At 41.4% G+C, this 26,666-nt stretch overlaps 1 protein-coding gene across 1 annotated transcript; it reads left to right on the top strand.

Annotated features, from left to right (window-relative positions):
- The first annotated feature begins 522 nt into the window (after positions 1 to 522).
- TRMT1L (tRNA methyltransferase 1 like) lies at positions 523 to 22,601 on the top strand. Its single transcript, XM_059821808.1, has 16 exons — positions 523 to 643; positions 3,532 to 3,687; positions 4,841 to 4,951; positions 6,838 to 6,951; positions 8,054 to 8,118; positions 8,679 to 8,808; positions 12,109 to 12,232; positions 13,396 to 13,475; positions 14,550 to 14,796; positions 15,751 to 15,963; positions 17,223 to 17,413; positions 18,758 to 18,836; positions 19,801 to 19,967; positions 20,647 to 20,706; positions 21,165 to 21,291; positions 21,414 to 22,601. Exons 1-16 carry the CDS (start codon positions 523 to 525, stop codon positions 21,727 to 21,729), a joined length of 2,301 nt encoding a protein of 766 aa, XP_059677791.1. The 3' UTR covers positions 21,730 to 22,601.
- Positions 22,602 to 26,666: the final 4,065 nt, after the last annotated feature.

The raw sequence follows: 26,666 nt of genomic DNA on the forward strand, positions 1-26,666 counted from the left end.
TCCGGAGCACCAGCCGGCCGCCCCCCGCCCCCCCCGGCAGCTGCCAGCACACCCCTTCCCCTCCCCTCCCTCCTTCTGCCCCCCGGCAGCAGGGCAGGGGGGCGGCCCCGCCTCACCGCCAGCCAGCTCGGACGCGCCCTCCCGCCGAAGCCGAGGCAGACAGCGGCTCCGTCGCGCCGGGCGGCCTCAGGAGGGCGGTCCTGGCGGAGGGGCCTCAGGAGTACCCCGAGCGCGGCCCCGCTCTGGGGCCGGGGACTTCCCCCTCAGGCACAGCCCGCCCCGCCGCGCGGCGCGCTGGGCAAGGCCCGGGCCCCCCGGGAGCTGGAGTCCTGCCGGCGCGGCGGTCCTCGCCCCCAGGCGCCCTGGGAAATGTAGGCGGTGCGGGCCCGCCCCCCTCTCCCGCCGTACGTGCCGGGCCGCCCGCCCGCCTCCCTCCCTCACGAGAGGCGTGTGGGTACGGCGGCGCGTCCCCCCGCCTCGACTCGCCTCCCCTCGCCCGCCGCCGGGTTCTCTGTGGAGAAGATGGCAGCGGAGGAGAATGCAGAGGCCTCGCTGGCGCGGCTGTCCCCCGATGGGAGGCAGGCGGGGCGGGAGGACGCTGATGAGGAGAACCCCGAAGGCGGCGGCGAGACCGCAGCGCTCAGTGAGGGCCGGGCGCGGGGGGGCGGCGGGCGGGCGGTGTGGCGGGAGTCGGGCCCTCCGTCCCTCGCTGAGGGGAGCGGCGCGGCGCCCGGCTGCTGCCGCTCTTCCCGGGTCTGCGCGGCCCCGCCGTGCCCGGGAGGTGCTGCGGCGGGCGGGCGGGCGCCATGCGGAGGCGCGGGAGGGAGAAGCGCCTTGAGAGAAGCCCGTGGGGGTTTGAATTTACAGCCGGGCCCCCGGAGCCGCCTTCGCGCCGCCTCCCTTCTCCCTCCACCCGCGCCCCGAAACCCCTGCGAGGTGAAGGAAGCCCGGTTTTCCCCCCTTTTTACCGACTTCGCGGGGAACCGGGCCGGTGCGGGGCAGGCGGCGGGGCCACACGTGCTCCCAGCGGCGGCCCGGGCCGGCCCCGGGGGCTGAGCCTCGGCGGTGGCCTCGGCGCCTCCCTCCGCGCTCGGGGAGCTTTGAAACCGGGCCCTGCGTCGCCCTTTCCTCCCTTCAGTTCTGCTGAGATCCTTTTGTTGTCGGCGGTGATCTCTTCTTATTTCAGACCGCGGTCCCCCGGGTCCCGTTACGAAGCCGGGCGGGCCGGGGGCGGCGTGGCCGCCCCGCACGTTCTCTCCTCGGCGTCTTCTGCCCGATGTGTCGGGACTGGTTGTGCCCGTTCTCCAGCCGCCCCTAATGTGGCACTGATGCCGGTCGTTTGCTGCTGCAGTCTTACAGTTGAAGTGAACTGACTCTTCTAATTTTTTATTTTTTTTAAAGTGTAATTTAGGCGCTTTGGAGCATTATTATGTTTGTGCATAATCAGTGATTCCTGATGGGCGTTTTAAAAATCCTGCAGCCTTGCTTCGGTAGCAGCCTGCTTTTCTTAATCATTTAGTGTCAAAGTTTATCTCTCTTCATGCAGATGTATATACAGAGTATATGTACGTATATGCATACTCTCTCTTTCCACCATTTTAACCTATACACTTGCTCTGAAGACGCAGACAGTCCAACTCCGGTGGCCTTCAGTCACTCATATGCTCTCACTATGCGTTTTTGTAAGCATGTTACCAGTTTTTCTCACCGCACGTGTTGTCGCAATCAATCATTGTTCTTCTTACGGATTTCTTAACCAAAAATCCTTTTACTTCTTCATTTTCCTTCTTTCTGTTAATGAAGTCTGCAGAAACTATCACCAGGCATCTAGCAACTTTTTAATTGAGAAGTAGGCAGGAAATACAAGTCTGTCTTAGGTGAGTTGTCAGCTTAAAAATAGATCTGTGAGAAATACAGCAGCGCTCTCTGAGTAGCAATGCTCATCTTGATATATTTTAAGGTAGGTGGAATAGTTTTACTCTGTGCGTCTGTCTTTCTAAAGACTTTCTCTAAGCCCTGTCTTCAGGTATTCCTTCCATTTCCTCTTTGTGTTTTTTTAATAATAGCAAAGATTTGTATCCAACTGCAATGTTTAAAAGCAAACAAACAAGAAAACCCAGGGTAATCGTAAGGACTGCTGTACGATCCTTCCAGCCCTTATTCTGTCTTTAGTAGTGGCCAGGAGTAGATGGCTAGGGAAGCCTAGCAGAACAGAGCAACCATACGTTAATGCATCCTCCAGAAATATCTTCAAACACAAAACAGTTTGTTACTCCCTTTTTTCTTGAGCCAAAGGTCATGTTTTTGTATTTAAAATCTCATCATGGATTTCTCTTCCATAAAATTCTCACTTTGGCACTCGTAGACTTGCGGCAGCCTGTGGCAGGGAGGTCCGCAGCGTTAACGGTAGGTCGCGTAGAAAACATTCTTCTGCTCTGAATTTCCAGCTGATATCTCCCTGTGGTGCATCCCAGTTTTTGTGTTGGAATAGACAGTGAGTGGTTGACTTCCGTGCTCTCTCTGCACCTCATGATCTTACGGACATCTGTCGTATCCAGGTTGAAAAGTCATAGCCTGCTCTGTTGCTTCTCAATAGCTAAGAAGCAATGCCATAGCTTTGTTATTTCTTCTCACCCTTTTTTGAACTTTCCTAGTTCCACCTGTCCTTTTGAAGCTTGGGGGATCAGGGGCAACACCGTTCAATCTGCAGACCGAGCGGGGCTTTCTGCATCCTTTCCTAGTGCTTCCTAATGTCAGTTGGTGGGGAGAGGGACCCGCTCCTTCTGGGCATTTATACCTCTTCTTTCATCAAAACTATTTTAAAAACCCAGGGTGGTAGTCCTGACTGGTGATGCTCAGCTCAGAGTCCATGCATTCATATGTGAAATCAAAATGAGGGGGTTTTCCCCAAGTCCACCCCTTGACTATTTTTTGTCATTTTGTTACCCAATCACTCAGCCTCTTAAGTCCTTTTGAAATTCTTCAGCAGGCCCCCGTCTCTTTGCTACCCCAGAGAAGTCATTCATTTGCAGATGCCAATGGCACCAGCACTTACCCCTCATCGAGGCCCCTGGTGAAAGCAAATTCCTTCCTTAGTCCCCTCCTTTTTTAGATTGTTCAACTAGTCATAAACAGGTCTAAACTTCTGTTTTCAAATTTTCTTAGCCGCCAGTATATTGTTATGAGTATTTGGACCTCCTCCTTGCCTGCTTTGTCTTGCTAGCACTGCATTTTGCCAGAAAATAACATGTCAATGTTATTTTGTTAACTTCAAACATCTGATGCTACAGATGGGTGAATAGTTTTGTCTGTCCAGGATGGCATTATTTCACAGTGATTTCCAAAGATGAGCAATAATTAAACTCATATTATCCTCCAACATACTGTTCATATATTTTTTTTTCCTTCACGCTTGTAGTCATTTTTGCCTGTTAGAAGCACCAAATTATTGGAAACAAATGAACGTGTTTGTATAATTCAGTTATATCAACAACACTTTTACTAGTTTTTTGTTTGTTTGATTTTGTTAAGATGGCGTGGTTGTCTCTGAAAAAGTGACAGGCAGCAACAACCTGCACGTGAATGTTACTGAGTCAGAATTGGAAACTGAAGAAAAAGGAACGGAGGAAGAATCCACAAGGGAATCCGATAGCAACATTTTGGATGTATCATCTGATTATCCAAGAGGTTTGCTAATAAACTCTAAGAATATTTGTGTTGCCTGCTTGCGGGAAGGAGGAGAAAAGGTAGAAATAGTGGGGAAGAAAGGTAAAGGGAATGTGAGAAATCTCGTTTTCCATACATCCGATATGTATGGAAATTTTCTCATGCAGCTGAATAAAATATTTTCCTAAGCCGTTGGAAATCTCTTTCAAATGAGATGCCATTTTCCCCTTACTAACACGTCTAGAAATCACTGCAGAAATTCGTACATACACAGTGACAGAAGAGAAGTCAAGGTTAGGTGAGGTATGATCTACATCAGCCTCTGATGCTAAAAGCACCGCAGAGAGCAGAGAAAATCTGTTGTATCCAAGTGCAGAAATTAAAAGCTAGGAATTGCTTTTAACCCTAGCTTTAAAACTTATCTTCAGCGCATTGATCAATTGCTGTCTTTGTTTCACATAAGAAAACCTGAAGACTAATCTTGTAAACACATCGTAAATGTTTTAAATTGCTATGGAATCAGTATTACTGTAAACTGGGATGTTCTGTGTGCTGAAGCCAATGAAGCTGATTTATTGGATAAGCTAATTCTCATGTTTTTAGCAAATTCTCCACTGTTCCCATTGACTGGTAAGTTGAAAAATCAGGAGGTAAATTTAAAGGTTAAACAGTCTCCTAAAGGGAAAAAAAAAAAAGTGGTAGAATTTAATGTCTCCTGGCTATACAGGGAATAATTGTTACTTACAATTGTTCCACTTCTAGCTGATATTTTAGTTTTTCCAGACAGTTCATAGGATGTTTTTGTACTGCTTTGTGCATGATTCGCATTCGCTAACGATGCCGAGCAGCAAAATCAGGAGTAAATGGAATGTGACTTGATCTTTTCAGCTTGTTTATTCAAATGAAGGTCTTTCCAATTTGAGAAATTTGATGTGTGTCAGCATTAAAAAGCAAGTAGAAATACATGGATCTTACTAAAGAACCATTCTGGGGATTAATTTTGCAGTCATTCCTTCTACCATGGAAGTGAAAGGACACGAACGAGTATTCCAGTTGGTACTATAGTCATTCTCTAATAGTGTTAGTTTCGAAGTGATGCATAGAAAAATAGCAGTAAACTAAAAATAATTTTTTAACTAAGAATGTTTAACTTCTGAATATCTCTGCTTTTTAGAGAAACATATTTCAATTCAAAGAAATCTTGCTGATCTAGAGAAACTAGCTGACCTGAAAGAAGGTGAGTTTACCATGGCAGTATCCCAGAACACAGATCTTCATGTTACAGGTATTTACATTTTTTTCTTAGTTTTTATTTTTAACACACTACGTATATTTACAATGCCTGAAGGCTAGGGGTTTCATAAAAAATAGCTTTATGATTTGTTCCCTTGCTTATCGAATGTTGTACTTCCTTCAGTAAATTTAAGGCCTTAATGATTCCTTTCCATCTTTTTCCTCTGCATTGTAGCATTTCTAACTTCGGCATGTGCACAGATCGGCAAAATGTTAATTCTAGCTATACATCAGCAGCTTAGTCTCATTTTTATTTTACTTCAAGTGTCACGATAACAGGGAAGCGAATTATTGTCTTTGCAATGTTTAAATATCAGTTTAAATAAATACGTAGTCTGTTTTGGATGTTTTTTTCTCCCCACTCTGTATTCATTTCTGATCCAGATGTATATTGGAGGATTGCTTTAAGACTGCAGAGTGTTTTTTATTACAACTTTAAGTTTTTCTCTGATTACGTGTATGTATTTAGTGCTGGCAGTGGCAGCCCTTGCAACTGAAACTAGTTTTTATTCATAGATAGAGAAAAATGTCAGAATCCACATAGGCTCTGCAACATACGGCTCTTGCACCTTAATCATCTTTTAGAGTGGCCACTGATGGAAATAATAGCCTACCTCCATGTCTGGTTAATTTTACTAACAAATATGCCAGAAACTTCTATAGAGAGTTTGTTCCATTTTTGATGAGGAGATAGATCATAAGTATCTCATAAGTCTGGTACTTGTACCTGTTGCTGAGCCGAGTTATATGTAAATCCATGGTAGTGACAAGAAACTCATTATTCCCTTGCCTATTCTCAATGGTAATTTTTTTCCTTCTGCCATGGATGTAGCATTCTTCTGCCATATGTGTTAATGGACTGACTTGCATTTATTACCATTGCCTCGTATATTTGATACTCAGTACATCGTAAATCAATAAAAGAGGCTGATCAACATTAGAGAACGCTGGTGATTTATTTGGTGAGCTGTAGGCTGCCTCTGTTGGCTTCAGTGGCATGGGACTCTGCATGGACATAGTAATCCTCTCATTAAAAAAGTCATGAAAAAGGAATTTTACTGTTGTGCAAGCCTAAGATAAGTAGTTGTTATTATTATAGATGCCCGTGTTGCGTGGCATGTTTCAGTTTCCATCCTGTACTATTCAAACACATACAAGCTTTTCTGCTGAATTCTGCATGAGAGGTTGTTTGACATTCAGCAGTATAAGACGCAGCAGCAGGCGTATGGATGCTCCGATACGTAATTCCTATGTACAGCTCTACAACGTACGTCTCCTAGTAGCTCGTTTTTATTTAGGTTAGTACTTCAAGTGCTTCAGCGCCTTTGATATCAGATAATCTTGCCTTTGCTTTTTTGTCCCTTATGCAAGATTTCCAAGAAGAAAAATGATTTTAACATAGCGTACATTATCTTTTTTGCAGCTGAAAAAGATACGAGGTGCTTCTTTTATCTAAAAGATTCAGGAGGGGGAAAGGCAGATTCTTGTTCTAACCTCTTCAGTTGGGGTTTTTTTGAAACTTTGCAAGTCTCTAGACTTCCATCTATAAAATTCTGTTATTCTGCAATACTCTTCAGAAGTTGCATTAGCCTCATGTTGCTGGAGTAAAAAATACTAGAAAACAAAAACTAAAGGTTGTAGAAGTTAATGATCTTTAAAGTAATAGTGGTTCTTGTCTGTATTCTATAGAGTAGAAAGAGGCAATCCATAAATTTGATGTTTGTGTATGCCTGAAATAGAATATACCCTGGGGAATTAATCTCTAGCTCCCATTGGCAATACCTTCATTCTTTTTTCTCTTAACATGCATCTCTGTTACCATCAGTGGTAACTGCATTTCATATGTTTCTCATACTTCTTCTTTATTTATATCTTCAGATGAAAAGAAGCCTTGTCCATTGTGTCCTGAGGAGAAATTCAAAGCTTGCTATAGTCATAAACTCCATCGTCACCTTCAGAATTTGCACTGGAAAGTTTCTGTTGAATTTGAAGGTAATGGCAATCATATTTGAATAGTAAATACTAGAAGAAATTGTGGACGTGTCAGACGTTGTTCTGTGTTTCATCTCTTTAAATTCCTCTTAGCGTAAGCATCTTGTTACCAGCTCTGAAGTAGAACCATATTTTGACGTAATGAATTCTGATCTGGATGTAAAGTATAAATGTCAAATAGCTCTGTATTCTACGTGCCAAAATAGTTAGCACTTGTGCATTTTCTCATGTAAAAAAACCCGAGTGCTTGGCATGTCGTGAAAATTACTATAAAATTTAAAATATGTATATAATGAAAATTACTTTAATAAAAGTTTTGATTATATTGTTAATAATCAGACATGGTCATTTTTGGCTGATCATAAAGGTTCCATGGTTTCAGATAAATCCTTCAAGTATTTATTTAGTATCAGTATTTAGTAGCTTTATCTGTTTTTTAACAAACTCTGTGATCTGCTTGTAAGATGCATTAAAATCCCTACAGGAAGTTTAAGAAGGAAAAGAAAGTGAGCTGTATGTGTTTTTAAAGAACTAGGTGTATGAGTTTGCAGGAAATAAAATGACTAATCAGAAAATGGTCAAGATGATATTAAATTAAAAATTATCTGACTGGAGTTCTGGTTTTGCATGCACTAGCAGATGTCTTTTTTGTTATGTTGTTTGGGTTTTTTTCTTTAAACTGTTTAAACTGTGGAACATATGTTTTATAGGAGGAGTATTCACACAAGCCTTTTAGCCAGGTGACAATACTTTTGTAAAATACTCACAAGTACTTTTGAAAGTTATATACCATACAGCCTGAAGACTCGCCGTAGCTTTTTAGGATGCGAACAGACTTACTAAAACCAATTGTCTGTATGTACTTTTTTCGGATTTTAAATATTTATAATGTATAATTAGCTGATGAATTTCTCTGTGTGGAAAGTAAGTTTATCATATAATTGGTAATGTTCTTTTGTTGCTGTCTTGTGGCAATATTTGGGAATCTTACATGAGACCGTGCCCTAAAAATAAAGACCATTTTGAATCAGTGTTTATGGTATAGGACATTTGCATTCTGTTTATTTCTTGTACTCTGATGTGACAAGAATTTGTTTTTCAGGGTACAGAATGTGCATCTGCCACTTACCTTGTCGTCCAGTAAAACCAAACTTCATTGGAGACCAGGTAAAAATGCTGAATCTCAGAAATATTTGTTACCCTAGAAAGTGGGGGAAATGGGTGATTTAGGGGAACTTTTGCGATCTACTTAGTCTCAAAATATGTCTTGCTATCCAGCATGGGATGCCAAAAGCTTATCGGTCCGGAATGTAAGGATCTGATATAACCCTTGGGTAGTTGAATGTGGTTGTATCTCTCTCTTCCTTTGGTGGGTAGCTGCCTAGATCATGTAAAACACTGTCACAGTTTGGAGTAAACACCAGCTTTGTGTGGAAGAGGTGAAGGGTTCATTAGGCTCGGCGATGGATGCTTCTCAGTTCCTTCCCTGTGTGCTGAGTATATGGAGTATTGGCAGAACTTAACTGGTTGTGGTGCTGTGGCAGGATAGCTGTGCTGTGCTGGCTCTGCGGGTGTGATTATTTACAGTCTCTATGGCTGTAGATTCAACATAGTTTCTACGCGCTGGAGGTAACAGACAGATGACTTCTTCATATGCCTGCATTCAGGTATAGTTCTCCTTTAATGATGTTTATGTATTCTGAAACTGCACATACTGTATTTTACAGACATTTTCAAAGATGGGGGCCCATTACCATTGTATCATCTGTTCCGCAACTATCACGCGAAGAACTGACATGATAGGGCATATTAATCGTCATGTGAATAAAGGAGAAACTGAATCAAGGTTTATTACAGGTATGTTCTTACTTCTATAAAACATTAAATCTTTTTATACTATCTAGCACATGGGATAACTATGATACGTGGGTGAGAGACATGAGAAAAATTCCCAAACAGATTTAGCTTTACTAACGAGAAACCTGCCCTTAGTATTTCAGAACTTTTTTTTCCTCAAGGTGTAGCGGTGGTGTGATTTAGTCTCTGCATTGACCAGCTACTCTGTTCTTATTGATAAATAATATTCCCTTCACGATTAGTTTATTGTTGTAAATGTAGGTTTCTGTCTCTCCAAAAGAATGGAGGACATGGAATCCATAAAACAAAATCTGTATAGAGAATTTAATGCCTACATATTTGGCTGTGTGTGTTTGTAAATCAGTCTTGAATAAATCTCTGCAATATAAAAATCCTTTGCTTTTTGTCCAAACTGTGTCAGCATGGATTCACAAAACAAGACGACTTTTTTTCAGTCCTGAGAGTCATGACAGAGCTGTCCGTAGTTCTTTGGTAAATGGCAATCCTGTCTGACTTTCTCCAGACTTAGACTTTTGTTTCCAAACTTGTATAAACGAGATTGGAAGCATTTTAAATAACTGGAATGCCAAATCTTTATTTTTGCAAGTTGTCTGTTCTCTACAGCTGTCAAGTAAAAAGCACGTGATGGATTAGCTGGTGTGTAAAAATTAAGGCTTTTTTGCTACAGCTCAGGCTGTTACTGTGGAAAATTGGTCTCATTTTTTTCTCTCTGTTTCTGTGTAGACGTATGGATTATATCTAAATATAATATAATAAAGAGGAGACTGGAAGCTACGAGGGTCACGCTTCTGTCGTGAATGAGTGGTTTAGGCCGCTTAAAGAAACACCGTCAAGGGTATTGGCAAAAGCAATTTTAATAGAAGTTTATAAAAATGGGACTTAACAGAATTCGATGGCAAGGTTCCCTCTATTACTTACTAAAACACTCTAAGGAAAATCAAATTAGATTCGAATCAGACTGATTTATACAGAGAGATCAGAGAAACAAAAGTGTAAAGAGGACCCTCCCGTTGAGTCACAAGGTTCAGAATGGACCCCCTTGCTTTCTAAACTTCTCAGAGAGGAGTTAAGGTGCAGCTGAATCCAGACTTAATCTTAGACTTGGTCAATGGTTCATGTCGAAAGGAAAGGAGGGGGTACAAGGAACAAAGAAATCCTCCCTTTGAGTCACGGGGTTCAGAGAAGACCGGCTGGGTCCAATCCTAGTCCCAGACTTGCACAACGGTTTATGTCTAATGGAAGAAACACAAAGAGTAGGGAAAACCCTCCTGTTGAGTCACGAGGTTCAGAGTAGACCCCCTTGCTTTCTAAACTTCTCAGAGGGGAGTTTAGGTGCGGCTAGGTCCAATCCTACTCTCAGATTTGTCAACGGTTTTTATCTAAAGGGTTGTATGTATTTAGCAGCAATGTAAGGTTCGTTCACAGTTTAAGGTGGATCACGGGATTTTAGCAGCACTTAATCACGCATTAGTTTAACATTTGCAGATTGAGTTAATAGAATTTATTACAATCACAACAGCGGCTTGATTACAGATTTGAGATGGTAATACTATACTTGCTATCAAGTACTCACATTGATTCACACAGGCACGCACACAGACACAAAGATGCAGATACATGTACAACAGTACCTGTTAAAAATTCCCCTCGAGTTCCGTGAAATATTCACTTCCAGTGTCTCAGCATTTCTGAACGGGTGAGGGTTGAGCCTCGAGGAGCAGAGGGTTTCAGCACAGGTCCCATCGCCAGCTTTCAGTGATGGTCCTTCAGACTTCGCAAACTGGAGAGTTTGTGAACTCTGAGAGGCGTCCCACTCAGAGGGAGATGCTGGTCGCAGCCCACTGCGGTCCAGGAGAGCTCAAAGGGCCTCACTTGGGACTGCTGTTTATAGATTTGCAAGATGATTGGCTTTAGCCATTAGCAAAATGATGGAATTTCAGTAGCCATGGTGTCGTTCCACTTGGGCCATGATCCAGATAAGGAATATTCCAGGGCTGTCAGGGGACGACCGATTATTCCATTATTCCTGCTCTCATTACCCACCTTGGCCAGGTAACAGGATTGCTTGGTACTGTCAGTGCTGCTCCCAACCTTAGCCATGCAAGAAAGAGTTCCTGATACGGTCAAGGGATGCTTAACCGCCCAACTCATTGCGCAAAGGCCAAGGCCTAGCTGGAATTCCTGAGATTGTAGAGCGGCCCAGGAGGGCAAGGCGGGGGGAAGGAATGCACCACCACAACTTCTTTCTGTTGCCAATATGCAGTTTAGGAGGAGTAGTTTAGTGTCTGGGGATCAGTTTGCATGTCTAAGAAGTGATAGTAGTACATATTCTATACCTTTAACTTAAATAGAGTTTTTGTTGTGAAATATATTAATCTCTGTATCGTTCCCTTCAGAGCTGTCAGAAAAGAATGACCTGTTTGTCATTTTTTAACAAAATGCATGCATTTTTCCTCATGGGGAGAGGAGAAATTCAGAGGTCAGATATTTCACGCTTTGGAGGCATTTCAGCAACACTTAGGGGCTGTGAACGTGGAGCACACAGTAAAGCGGTTCACAGATAGGCAATCTGTGTATTTGGAAGCACCGAGAGATAGGCAGGCTGAGCACTGAAGGGTGTCTAGTTGATAGCTAACAAATTTTTCCTGGTCGTTCCTGGGTAAATTTTGCTACTGTTAGACTGGGGATAAATTGCTCAGAGGAATGACAGCACGTGTTTACAGCTGTCAAATCAAGAAAGCTTGTTTTGCCACAGACTATTTTATACAAAGCTTAAGTGCTGAAATTGTCCCTATGCTTGTGCTGTCTATACACGTTTCATGAAGCTGTTTGATAACTTGCAGAGATTAGAGCAAGGATTTTGAGGGATTTTTGCAGTTCATTGATACACATTCAAGACTATGCTAATAGAGTTTTAATTAATTAGTAGCGTGTTATGTTTGAACATGCAAAACAAATGTGCTAAGCCTCAGGTTGCTTTCTTAAATTTGAGTGGATAACATAGGAGTCCGACTGAGAAACAAATTTGGTGTTTTATGGGAAGAAAATTGTGGTTGAGCTTGATCCTTATCTGCCACTCTTGGGACTAGACGACAAATTGTTGCCTGCTTTTTTTCCCCCACATATTAGCTAACTGATCCGTGTGTGCCAGTTGGATTACTGCATAATCCAGACTTCTTGCTATATGGAAGCAAATTTTCAATTTAATTTTTCAAATGTGCTAATGTTAATTTCAAATCTCACTAACTCTTTCCTTCCCCCACAATTACTTTCTTTTAGCTCCTGCTCCCAAGTCTTCTCATGAAGTGCTGAAAGAGTCAGCCACAGATGTGCGGGTTCTTCCCAACTACTCGACACCTCAGAAAACAGATTCCTATTTCAATCCTAAAATGAAACTCAACAGGTAAGAGAACAGGGAGCGGGAGGATACACCAGAGGGGTGGTGAGTTTGTAGTGAAAGCTACTCCTGTGAAACTTCCATTCAAAGGGCAGGAGGAATAGCGTTGGTGAGTAGTAAGATATGGTTCCAGGGATAAGGATTCTGTTTGGAAGTGCTTTTAACTTATCTGCTTGGATAATTTCTGTTAATTTGGAAAGTTTCCCATCAGAAAACTCTCGACAAATAATATTTAAACCCAAGAACACTATGTGGGAAATATTATAATTTCTGAAGCAATCAAGTATTTTTATGTAGTGAGTAGTTTATGGAAAAGAACAGGATTTGAAAAGAAGAGCACACTTGAAAACTAACTTCATTGTATACACTTAAGATGTTTTTCAGTGAATCTCCAGAAGATACTGTGGATAGTCACTGCTCTCTCTCCTCTAACTGAACAGCAGCATACCTGTAATTTACAGCTTTCATATTCTAGGCCTTTTTCTCTTGGGACTCAGATTCTCTCAAGTGTCTTCTCATTATTTGCATTAAAAAAGATGAAGGAAGAAGCATCATCTTTTTTTTTTTTTTTTTTAAGGAGAGTCATAAATGGTGTCTGTACCACAACTGAAAGGTGTGAGCATTGGCACCAACATGTGGGCCTGGGCTTCAGCCCGTGCTGACCCCTCATGTTCTCAGTGGTGTTAATATCTGAGCTTCCAGGTTTAAAGTTAGGTCAGATAGTCTGTGAAAGCTAAGGCATGCCTGTGAAGGCCATTGCAACTAAGGTTATGGCCATGTCTAAAAGAGCAAGGCCTGTTCCTCAACACAATAGAATTTCATTGCTCTTCCGTGATTTCTGACCTCTTTTTAAATGCAGAGCCATTACTAGGGTAATATCAGATCGTGGTGGGAAAGTAAGAAAAACTTTATTTACTTTTGAATGCTAGCCCCTTTTTCCAGTGTTAGAGTAACTAGTAAGTTGATTCAGGATCTTACCTTATGAATATCCTGCTGTAGAATTAAACTTTTAAGCGTAATTGAGGGGTTTGATTTACAATTCTTCTGTGTAAAAGGTAGCATTTTAGCTTAAATATTCTAGTATTATGTTCAAGGGAAATAAATAAGGAAAAGGAAGGGAAAATATTTTCTCAACTTACTTACTGTGACCATTCTTTTTTATTTTCAAGGCAATTGATATTCTGCGCACTAGCCGTTCTAGCTGAGGAACGTAAACCGATAGAATGTTTGGATGCTTTTGGTGCCACTGGTAAAGTGAATTTCTTTCATGTTTTGGCTAATATCTAATAGTGTGAATCTGCAGAAATCAGTAGTAACTGACATCGCGTATTCAAAAACAATGTGAGGTACACGATAATTTTCTTCCTTAGGCAGGCAGGCAGTCATTAGCTTCCATACAAAAAAACCCAGCTGTCAAGAGCCTGATATTAGGCTTTTAAAAAGACTGTAAATAATGTTAAATCAAAGTTCAGTGGTCTCCTTAAAATCAGTTGCCTTAATGGCTGTGAAATGGCATCTTCCTAAACTTGCGTCCAAGGTCACAGATCTCTTGTGACTCTGTGGCTGTGGAATTTGGCTGTAAAATCAACCTGTGGTTTAAAAATGGTGATGAATCCAAGCTTCTTTATCAGAATCCTCTCTTAATTGATTACAAAAATCCTGCACATGAACTAAATGTAAAGTAATTGTATCAGTGTCTATTAACCATCCGGAACAAAAATCTGAAGAGATGTGGATTGCTGCTTCATCATCAGCCAGCTACTGTAAACGTAAGAACAGCAGTAACTGCTCAGCATTTTGCATAAGAATTCTCGATAATGAATTTCTCACCATTCTGAATGAGGCCAGACTTTGCAAGTGCATCCTGGCCTGCGCTTCTACAATGTCATCATAGGCTTTACTGCAAAAGTCAGCAATAAACACTTGGAGGCAGCCTAAAAATCTTCACAGTACCTATTCTCATGTCTGTGTTTTACAGTGGTTTGTCACCAGTCTGTCTGCCAGACTGGAGTCTTAAACAAGCCAAGGGGCTTTCCTGCAGATCGTGGGTCCAGCTTGCTGCAAAAATCACAGGTCTTTTGGTCTGTAGCCCCAATTATCATATAAGAAGGTGACAAATAGACTGTGCCTTTACATACCCCATTGTCACTCTGTGCTGAGGCAGAAGGTCACCAACACTTTTTTGCAGGAACATGACAAAATTTGCATCACACATTTCTGTATTACAAGCATTTAAAAGGATGAATTTTTTTCTTAGTGAGTTCAGCAACCCAAAAACCAACTCCTTATTCTGTCACGGAGTTATAATTCTGTCTTTCCTTAGGTATAATGGGATTACAATGGGCAAAGCATCTCCGAAGTTCTGTGAAAGTTACGATTAATGATTGTAATGAAAATTCTGTGACAATGATTCAGGAAAACTGCCATTTAAACAAAATGAAGGTGAAACTGAACACTAAGGAAGAAGATAATGATGAAGCTATGGGAGATGAAGAAGAAAATACTGACACCATTGAGGTGACAAAAATGGATGCCAATGTTATAATGCATTTGCGATCATTTGATTTTATGTAAGTGGTGAATGTTTCTGTTAATAAGTTTCTGGTTTGATAACCACACACGCACCCCATCTCCCAGTATATGATTATTTGGGGAAGTTGGAATGAAACAATCAACCAGCAGTCACTTGGTATTTTAAATGTAATTCTGTTGTCCAAGAAATGGTGTGGGAACAGAACTTTAATCTTAAATGTTTTAGAAATTGCTGGAAAAATACTAAGCCCTTCTGACATCCAGGATGGACTATAAATGTACATGAAAATTTTAAGCCAAACTATTTTTTTAATAACTTCATTGTCTGATAAAGAGAAATGTCAAATTAAGTCTTTTTTTTTTCCTAAAGCTTTTAATTAGTTCAAAATTCATACCTTTGCATGTTGTTGTGTAGGACTTTATTGTATCTCTTATTTTAATCCATTTTGCAGCATATTAATTTTCAATTAAAGTAGGCTAATTTTTCCAAGTCGGGTTTATAGATGCAACATTCAAACCCTATACAGACATCAAAATAAGTGATTGGATTTTTTTCATATTGATTAACATCTACATCTAAGCAGCAGGTATTCAGGCTGAAAATTAGGCTAATTATTTAGTACGTAAACTGGAATGCATACATTTGAAGATATTTTGAGGTTTGGAAGTTTCCCTTTGTTGTAAAGATGAAGGTAAGCATCAAGCCAATATTCTTGTAGCTTGAATTAGTCAGTGGGTCAGGATGCAAAAAAAGTATGTGCTGGCTTTGTGGTGATGTGTGTTTTCCAGCACAGCGCTTCCCTGGCTCTTGCAATTTGACCCTTAAGTATTCCCGAGTAATTCGTGCGAGGTGTGCTGTAAATTTTAGTCCCGTTTCCTCCCTTTGTTTTAAATATGACCATTGGTGAAGATTGTAAGATAGTGTTTTCCTCAGTTTAAAGCTAAACTCTTGAGCATTTATAGATACTCAGTGGTACTTCCTTTCTTTTCAGCCATTTGGACCCCTTCGGAACTTCTGTGAATTATCTGGATTCTGCCTTTAGAAATGTGAGAAATCTTGGAATTGTGTCATTGACATCCACAGACATCAGTTCTCTGTATGCAAAGGCTCAACACGTTGCCCTGCGTCATTATGGATGTAATATTGTCAGAACGGAGTACTACAAGGAACTGGCAGCCCGAATAGTCATTGCTGCTGTGACAAGGTACTGCTAAATCAGCTCAAATTATGGTAAAAAAGTTAGTAGAAAATTATTAGCAGTAAAAAACTTAAGTCTGCTGCCATAGGTTGTACATGTTCAGTTTCCAGAATTCCCTAATTCTAAAAGCCAGACTTCTTGTTACAAAATTAATGTTTCATATTTTATGTGTGCTGGTATGGGATAATGTAAATTTTAAACTTAAGAGATTGGGCAAAGTGAAAATGCATAAATAGGGTAGGGGGTTGGGATGGTGGGGAGTTTTTTTGGTGGTGGTGAGGGATGGGAACAGAAAAGGTAATACCCAGACTTGCCTATCTGCAAACTCTTTTATCCCTCTGTCGATTTTGTCATTTTAGTGCAGCATAGGACTTTGTAAATATTAATTAAGCTGCTTGAATGGCTTCTAGCTAAACATTACAGTTAGACTTGCTTCAGTGGAAACTGATGTTCACTTCAGATCCTCGTGCTTGAGGTTCAAAAGATCTATGTAGTTACTAACTTGTGAAATTAGTTATTTGCATATAGATAGCCTCAGTAAATTCAGTCTGTTAAATAAATGAAGACATAAAACCTGGCCCCTAATTGGGGAAAAAAAGATACAGCCAAGAGAATGGGACAACTGCTCAGGAAAGATGGGGAGGAAATTAAGTGCACAGCAGTCTTCAGAACGGCAGGGCGCAAATCCTGACCTGAAGATGTTTAGGTGTTACTTCTCTATCATCTCCCTGCATATGTGAAGTTTCTCCCTGCAGAATATTCTTACATACAGACATGCTGCTCAAGCAAAGTTTTTGTGGTCTGGGTTACATGCTGCAGCTCCCTAAAGATTTCTTCCTTCTCAATGCTTGCCTACTCAGGAACTGCTCACTTGCCTTCCCACAGTCCTTATTTAACTAACATTTGATGATTTAACCATCATGTGTGTCCCTCTACAATTCTGCTTTCTCGGATTATATTTAGTTTGTTTATATTTTTTGTTACAATATCCTGGCAATAGGTAGATCTTTGGCTAGAAAGATGATGCAGATGGCAGACCAGTATTTGTAGGCGTGATAAAAAGAAGTAAAACAGGATTTGCTCAGCCTTAGAGAAAGCAGACAAAACCAGGCACTTGGGAAACAACACTTTCTCCTGATCGCTTTCTCAGATCTTTCTAGGAAGTGGATAAGCTCAAGAAACTTTCAGCAGGTTCAGGTGTCCGTGGCAATGTTCGTCTGCTGATTTCAGTACCATATGGTTTTGTGTTTGTTTTTCCTTCATAGAGCTGCAGCTCGCTGTAACAAAGGCATTGACGTTTTACTCGCAGTAGCTCTAGAACATTTTGTTCTTGTCGTGGTCAGAGTTTTAAGGGGACCTTCCCCTGCGGATGATGCAGCAAAAAAAGTAAGATACCTCATCCACTGCCAGTGGTGCGAAGAGAGAATTTTTCAGAAAGAGGGTAATATGGTAGAAGGTAAATGGTTTTTCTTTTGCGCTTTCTAGAAGGTCTGATTTCTGTATCTCTGTTTTGTTCTTGTTTAGCCCTTGTTTATATTTACATCCCTTTAGTAAATAATAATTCGCTTTGGTGTAACAATGAGTATATTGTACGAGGTGGAGAAGGTACCATGCTTTATGGCAGTGGGTTAGATTAGTTGTCTGCATGGATTTTGCTGTCAGTGTACTGGATTTGCTTCTAGACAGGACATAACTCCAACTAGCTGTAGCTGCTGAAGCTGCCGGGATGCCTTATACATCCATGGATCTGTCTTTTCAGTGAAGGGCATGAAGGGTGGGACAGTCTTTGCTACCCTTCGGTTCCTCCATACAGTGGCAGCTTGATAGATTTCCATGTCAGATTGCTTTTCTACTGTTCAGTTACCCTAAAATGTGGTGGACTAAACAGTATCACTTTCCCCTCAGATGAGGGTGTGTTCTGCCTGACCTTGGGCAGTATCTGTACGTGCCTGATGGGAATACTTTGGCAGGTGTGGTGGGAAAGGTATGCACCATTCCTATAACTCATCCAACACTGGTGGCAAATGAAGGCAGCCGCTAGGTTGAAAGTCAGCTCTTCATGGGCTGTCTCTATACACAAGTTAAGAGGTAGAAGACAAAAATTGAGCTAAGAGGTAGCTACTAGCCAGACGGTAGTTTGAATGAATATAAAACCTTGTTTCAAAGTTACAGATTCTTGGATAGCTAACTGCTAACTGGTGGTGTCTTTGGCTGCCCTGCTCAAAGTCAGCTGCAGGAGCGTGCAATGAGCTTGTTTAAAAAGATTAAAAAAACTTAAAAAGTTCTAAGAACAGAAATGGGTAACCGGTAAGCACAGTGTTATGGTAGAGATCTTAATTAGTAAATGAATTGTTTACTTAATGCCTTACTTGCAAGCGAGCTGACTTACAGCTTAGAAAACTTGTAAGTGGGCTGTATTTTCAGATGTAATTGACTGATGTCTGAAATTTTTGTTGTTATTTACTGTTAACCTGGACAGCTACTTAATATAAGTGTAGGAAGGCTAACAATTTCCTTGTGACTTGAAGTCTGCCAAGAAACACAGGAATTATGTGGCTTTTTAGTTTTATTTTTTTCCTTCAATGTTTTAACAATGATTAACGATCAAGTTATCAGTCAGCTAAGTTCTCCTATGCACTGCTTGGCAGCAGTGAGAACGGTGTCACGCTTCTCCCATTGCTTGCCCTTCCAAATACCTCCACTGAAGTAAGCTGCTGCTTCGTATCTATGTCATCTCTCTCCAGCAAAGTAGGCATGGCTGACTATTTCAAAACAACTTAATCCTGTTTTTCTGTTGTAGAAAACCCTTACCAGCAGCTGCCTTGTGATTGTCACGGCAGCATGCCTGGGAAGACAGCAGTAGTTCTTGGTCCTCTCTGGTAAGTACAGAACCCAGTACAAAATTAGAGAATGGTTTAGGTTGGAAGGACCTCTGGAGGTCAGCTATTCAGTCATACAAGTCTGCTGAGTATTTTAGCACTACAAAAGGCAGTATAGCAATCAGGAGGAATCCAGGAAATATTTAATTGATTGGAATTTAGTAGGGTGTTCAGGGTGCTTTTGTTCATAGAGTTGAAACCAGTTAATAAAGAATAAGAAATTTGGTTTAAATTTCACGTTCAGTGCAACTTCTGTAATACGTCCTGCACAGGAGAACCCGCCTGTGTGTTCCTCTAGTTCACAGAATCACAGAACCATTAAGGTTGGAAAAGACCTGTAAGATCATCAAGTCCAACCACCAACCCAACCCCACCGTGCCCACTAAACCATGTCCCGCAGTGCCACGTCCACACATTCCTTGAACACCTCCAGTGATGGTGACTCCACCACCTCCCTGGGCAGCCTCTTCCAGTGCTTGACCAATTGTTGCCAGATATTAAGCAACAGTTTATTACTTGATGCTTGCGGAGGATTTCTTTAGTAAATCCTTACATGTGCTGACTGTAGTAAATAATTCACTGCTTGATAATTAATACTTATTCTTGTTTCTCACAAGAGAAAATTCTAAAGCCTTTTGTTAAGTCTGTTAACCATTTCAAAGCAAGTATTAAAAATGATTGACAATTGACAGTACCTTCCTTCTGGGGGTTAAATTACTTTCTCAGCATAGTAGGGTGAGTCAGTGGTGGAAGTAAAATTACCATTCTTGAGATCTTGATTTTTAACACGAGACCAGTGGTGTTGTTGGAAGCAAAGCAATGCACTACTGTTAAGAACACGGTCAGCCTGATGCAGCACTTTGGTGTAATGTGATTGCTGATCGATTTGGGTGAGAGATTTTTAGAGCAACGTTTTTGCTTTCATTAAGAGGCCTTAACTTTTCACTTGTCTTGTATTTCATAGGTCAGGAGCCCTCTTTAACACTGGATTCCTCAGAAGAATGCTGTTTGAGGCTGTCCAGTATGGTTTGGATGAAGCTCAGCCACTTCTTAAGACGTTAGTTTGTGAAGCTGAGTGCACACCTTTAAAGCATTTTTCTACCCATACTCCTTATGATGAGAACAAACAAGGTGAGAAAAATGGCAGACTCTTCACAGAAAGGACTGGCTTTGGGGTGATTTAGAGAGCTGCTGCTCTTTGATAACTTACTGCTAACAGCAGCCTAGACATAAAAAGGTCAAGAAAATGTTTGTTGCTTTGAATGCAGCGTGGGACTTGCCAGCTCTTGTCAGGTGGTCTTCGGTGCTGCAAAAAGACTAGAGTCTGTCAGAGGCAGAGCGCTGGATTTAGACATCTTTAATCTGTGCAACAGATCCTAAACCAAATAAATACAATGCAGGCAGGTTGGCTGTCGTGAAATCCAGCGCATTCCCTGAAGGAGATGGAAATGCTAAGTGTCTGCTAGTTCTTTGGTGTATCCCGATCCCACCCTGAGAGTGTGTGCTGTTAGGAAGAGAGGGCTCCAGCTGTCATGCTCTGCATACTCTGCAGGGATTGCAAATCAGTGTGCCAAAAGAAAGGGCTTTCTGTATGGAAATCTGTTCTACTAGTAAATGAAACTGTATTTTGAATATCCGCTCTAAATTCAAGTTACTGAGGCAGTAAGTAAAAATCACCCGTATGTATGCTTCTTACTACATGTCCTTCTTTAGGGCAGAATGTGGTATTCTTTCTTCCTGTTTAACCAAGGCATTTTGCCATTTTACTGTCTTACAGTAGAACTAATTTTGCCTTTTAATTGTCTTCTAGAGGAGTGTGGCGTATATATTAAAACACCAAATACTTCTGCAGAATCCTACTTGGTACAGGGTAAGTAGATCATTTTGGTGTAGCTCTAGCAGTTTCAAATTAAACTATAGTTTAAGTGATGGCTAAGCCAATGTAGTGTTCACGTATTTTTTTTCCTATTAAACAATTCTGGTACTCAGGATTTATTTTCCCACTGAATACTGATTTTACTTTACCTTCATCCAGAGTCATATCCACTGGTAAAAACAGAATGTGAAATACTCACAAAGCCTTCTTGACTTCACTTTTTACTCCTGAAAATGGCATGTTCATAAAATTCAGGCTAGATTTTAACTCTGCAAAATACTAGCTTATAAAAGCAAACACAAAGGTGTAGTTGCTGTGGGGTGTTTTTTTTTTTTGTATGTACTGTCTGTGGCTTCACTGGCATTTTTTGTGGTCTCACTGAATATACACTGGCATTTTTGGTGGTCTTGCTGAGTATTTACTGGCTTCACCGGCATTTTTTTATGGTCCAGGAAAAAGAAAAAGCGATGAAGTGATTCGAAATGCAGCCAAGCGACAAAAATCTGAGAACAGTGCTGAGCACCCTGCGTTCTATTACAATATCCACAGACACAGTATGAAAGGAATGAACATGCCCAAGTAAGGTTTTCGTTCAAGTTCCAGTCTTACATTACTATGACAACTGATATATAACTTGTATTGAACCAGCCTTATTAGCATTAAGTCCTTTTTAAATGTTTGGGTTTTTTTTTTTTTTTCAGGTTAAATAAGTTCTTAAACTATCTCTCTGAAGCTGGGTACAGAGTAAGTAGAACCCACTTTGATCCTATGGGAGTTCGCACGAATGCGCCCTTGGCACAATTTAAGACTGTTCTTATGAAGTACAGCACACCCACCTACACGGGGGCGCAGGCAGAAGGCCCCGTCCATCTAACTGAGGACGTCCAGGCAGGAGAACAGGTTCAAGCTGCTGCAGATGGCAAGGCAGAAGATGCCGAGTTTCTGAAAGATGACAAATCTGGAGTTGCTGCTGCCATGTTCACAAAAGACTACCCTACTCGCTGTGCAGCTGATTAATGCAAATAATTTTGTTCCAAGATCAGGATATTGCAGACTTGTGAGCACACCCTGTTTGAGTAAGCCAGCACTTCTTACCAAACTGGACTGTGAAAACTTGAGTTGCCTGCTATTTTAATTTGAAAAGACGTTTTAGAATTATGAGGCAGAGCTTACCCCTGATCGCAGCGTGTGTGGTCAAGGTACTGTTACTGTGAGATGGTCTCTGAGACAGTTACTTGCTTTTATGCTCACATCCTCTCTCACTCCGAGGCGTTGTGGCTGCTCCCTGGTCTTTGTTAAAGCCCTATTGCTAGCACAGAACCCAGAAGGGCGGGTGGGGCCAAAAGTCTGAAGCGTTTGTGAACATGAGGTTAACATGAAACTGAATATTCCTAAAATGAATCATTCCTAAAACCTGACCGGTCACAATTCAGAGGGAGGTCATGTTAAGATGATAAAATACCAGAGGATAAAATGTGACCCGAGTTTAAGCAAGCCAGAAAGTCCTGATGCGGTGCACTTCTAACTTCAGATCGCACGTGTAATCTGGCATTCAGTTCTGTTTTCATAGTTCTGCCTACAAGCAAGGACCTAACACCAGTGAGAACGGAAAGGAACGGTTCCACAAGTGTTACTGAAGCTTCAGTTCGTAACCAAGCTTTAGTGAATCGCGTTAGCAACCCCAGGTAGTTGTTTGTTCAGAGATTACTGCAAAAAGATACAGTGACAAGGCACCGCAAGCTGAAGTTTTGCCATGAATTTGGCAATAATACAAACTTAGCTGTTAAAAAGATCTCTTCTGTGGACGAGCGAAGATGCTGTGTGCTGGTAGATGGTTCTGGTTTCCTTAAATATACGGCAGCATTCCAGCCAAATAAGCTTGACTTTGTCCTTTCTTTCCCCCAGACTTTGTTCAGATACCTCCCTGTATTGCACCTGAATTGGGAACAACTACCACAAGCGAACGAGTCGTTCCAGTTTTTCACAGGTTTGGTGTTCAACCTGGCCCCCAGTGTTAGGTTTACCTACAAGCAGAATATGAGGGGTTGTTATTATTTATCCATCTCTGAAACGTCACAACAAGAGTATTGCTTCTCTCTCATGGGGCGCCAGCCACAAGTAACGTGACCGATGCACCCCCGATTATGCAAAACTTCCTAAGCTCCTATCAGGCCAGAGTTAAGTTACTGCCTCTTACACCATCTTAAATTCAGGACTGCTTTGGTAATGAGTTATTTTCATTCTGTCCTAAAACAAGAGGAGACCACTAAAGGGATCATAGATTGCACTTCAGCAGTGATACAACAACAAGTTTCCTTCAAAAAAATTTAGTGCTTATAGTTCTTTTCCAAAGGTAACTTGGGATCAAATTGGAAAGATAAATACAAGGAGAAAGAAAAGTTAGTGTTCCCTGGCTGTTCTGAACTAAGCATTTATTTTTTTTAAGTGGAGAGACTGTTGGAAGGCGTTGCTTGCAGGTAACACGCTGTTCACTTCAGTGTTAATGGAAGCAGAATAGAATCAGTCATAAAGGCAGTTAACTGGAGCAAAACAGTGTTCCAATTACAGTAAAGTAGGCTAAAAAGAAAGTTTAACTGAAGCCTGTTGTGGGGAATATTTTTGATTACTTTTACAGCTCCTCCTAAGTAACAGACGTAAATAGAGTAGTAAGTAAATTAGGATAATGTAGGTGTGGTGGCAAGGTTACTGCTGATTTTCTTTAAATTCTTCAAGCTGGCCGCTGTTGTACCACCAGGCCTGAGCTGACGCTGGGCACGGTCCTTTGCCAGGCACTGTGTGCCACTAGCGCTCATGACAGACCTTCAATGTGCAACACATCTTTGGTAGATCAAGGTGTTACTGTAAGGGGCTTGTGCGGAACAGAAAATCAGAACTGATTAACTGCCAGAACCATTAAGGTACTGAAGTCTGTATTAGGTTATCAGCTGCCCAGCGTGCTGGAGGACAAACACCAGAGGATGATGGCAATTTAAGTTTTAGGATATGATCTAGTGACCAGTACAGGTAGTACAGTGGCACCACTTAACAATTTGTAGCTGAGGGGGACGTCCACCTACCCACTGCATACCGCAGAGAGTAGCTGCCCATGAGCACGTGAGCTCGCTGGGTGTTTTCTCTTTCGCTGGGATTGAGGGAAGCTTTAAGGGAGTTGAAGCTGTTCAAAGAAAGCTCTGAAAATCAGCATCAGCACAGTGAGCAGCAGGAGTACAGGCAGAAAGGGACCTCCTTCCGCCATTGGAGAGAGCTTAACTTCAGTACATCTCAAGAAACCCTACTCCTAGTGTACACAAGCATTCCCCCTTAACTCAAGGTGCATCCTTTCGGTTAAAAGTTGTAATAACTGTAGAGATAAAACAAGGAAAGGAACAGAACTTCACTCTTTTTAATCATGCACACCTCAACCCAAGTGATTCGTTGCAGTTACCCTACACTGTTTTCTGTTGAAGCTGCTTAATACACAGTTAAACGCAACCAAAGTGCTGTGAAAATTCTTCATGCCTTTTTGGAGGCTACGGGATCTGATCAGCAGAGCAGCACCTGTGCCAGGTCACTGGAAGAGCTGCTGTCTTCTGTGGGCCTCTGTTTCTCATTCGAGGCCCGTAACATGCTCAGGGGTTCGGCCGGTTTCAGTGGCCTCTGTGCTCGGGGCCAGCCTCGACTGGGAGCAACCCCAGCAGAGGCCAGCTGCACCAACTCGCCCTTCCCAACACGGCAGCACTGACAAAAACTGTCCAAAGGGTTTCTTTTACCAATTACAAGAGGAAGAGCACTAGAATTTCCAATAGGTTGTTGATACAATTTTTGCTTTTATTGTCAATTTGAGAATTTCAGTGTGACTTTAGTTGGATACTGGAGCTATTAGGCTTACCTGTACCTAGCATGTCGTGTACTTGAAAAATAACATGGCTTTAAAAGGTGGAATAGTAAAGTCATTTTGAAAATAAAATAGTTTATAGCACTAAAGAGTCACAGTGCAATCAATGGTTTAATCAAACAACTACATATTATATATATATAATATTTAAAGAACATAAATATTCAGTAAATTCACTACAACATGAAAATAAAAGCTTCACATTCTCCCACGCTTTTTAAAGAACTGGGGACAAAGTGACAGACAGCTCCTAGACAGACTGCTCAGCTTCACAAACACCTCTCTTGCTTGAGGGACTGGACATTACCTCAGCTATCACAATGGGAAGGTATGCTGCAACTAATCTAGAAGTTTCCCCATAACTTTTAAAGCATTTATAATCACCGCTTCCCCACCCCCCCGGATTATATTCAGTGGACATGCACTACTAGTCTATACAATGCAACATTTCACCAGCAATCATGAATAACAGATTTCCTTAAAAACTGCCCCACTCTGTGTTCTGGGGCCTGAAAACTTCTCTTTCATGCCACAAAACCCCAAGTCTTTCCAGTAAGAGAAAAATAATTAAGTTACTCAAAGAAGCCTGTGCAATTTTCACATCGGGATAAAGCTGATCTGAAACAGCAATTGGAATGGACATGTATTTACAAGTGTCTTGAAAGACAGAAGGGATGGAAGGGTACGTACTTCCCAAGAGAATCCCCGAGCATCTGAATACTTCCGTACCACATGCCAAAACCAGTCCAACTACGGGCAAGACAAAGAAGGAGCAATACTGTACGGTTTTAAGTATATTACTTCTCACCTATCGGCAATGTTTTTTGCTTCTAGCTTCAGGTGCAAACGGGTGAAGGCTTCATCAGCAAGTCTTACAGCAAAGGGAATCTCACAGCAACATCATTCCCCTTAGGACAGAATGCTAACAGGTAAAGCAACCCCCATGAAGCGACAGCAAAGTCCAGTGTGAGGGCAGAGGAGTTTAACATGCAAATGAACAGCAGCTACCGGACTTTACACAACAGCCTACTGCCAAGCTTTAAAACTTGAACCTAAATTTAAGACACTAAATGGTAAACTTTGTCAAGTACTAAAATTGTCTTCCAAAGTGCTAAGCCGCATTTGTTAAAGCTATGGGGAAAAAAATAATTAAAAAGAAAAAAAAAAAATATTCGAGCAGCATACAGTTGAAGAAGTCCTCCCTAATCAAGCTGAAGCCTGGACAAGCTCACAGCTGGGGAAGCACGAATTCCATAAAGCAAAGCATTTCGATGTTGCATTATGTCTGTGTGCTGGAATTCCAGGGCTTTGCTTTTAAAAAAAAAAAAGTTTACAGGACAGTTCCCTACAGAACATTCTAATACATTCGTAATAAAAATCTGTTGTTACAGGGAACAGAGTAGGGCTGTAAAACTTCCAGGAGATTTTCTTCCATTAAGCTTGTGAGGACAGGATAACGCTGCCACAGGGGCCAGACGGGCAGCTACAGCGTGCATCACGATTGGCATGTTCTATACCGGGAAGAGTTACGGGTTTGGGTTGTTTGGGGGTTTTTTTTGACTGAAATACTCGTGAAAAAGCAAACCAATCTCATGAATCACCTTGCACTGCAGTATTAAGCCCAGTAAACAGCAAGGTTTTAAAGCGTCGGTTTTCTCACTACAGCTCTATTTGTTCACAAGAAAATGACTAATAAATTTTTCCGAGGGAATCAGATTACCTCTAGCTGCAAAACTATCGGAAATCAATTCTCTACCAGTCTTTTATATGGATAACCATTAGCAAATTACAACATTTAACACATTCCTTGGCATATGTTACTATTGAATAGACTTACTTAGCCATCCAATGCTCAGTACTTCACAGAGGCTACTATAACTGTGTCAAATGTATTAGAAATCCAGATTTACCTGGACAAAATTAAGACATTCCAAACCGGAACACTCGTTCAGTTATCATGCATTAGGAACAAAAAAGCGTGTCAAACACTGGAATGCACTGGAGAAGGTCATTTAGTCTCCTAGGGAAAAACCAAAAACCCAAAACAAAGCCTGAATTA

This window comes from Gavia stellata, chromosome 10 (assembly GCF_030936135.1).
Source record: "Gavia stellata isolate bGavSte3 chromosome 10, bGavSte3.hap2, whole genome shotgun sequence".
NCBI lineage: Eukaryota > Metazoa > Chordata > Aves > Gaviiformes > Gaviidae > Gavia > Gavia stellata.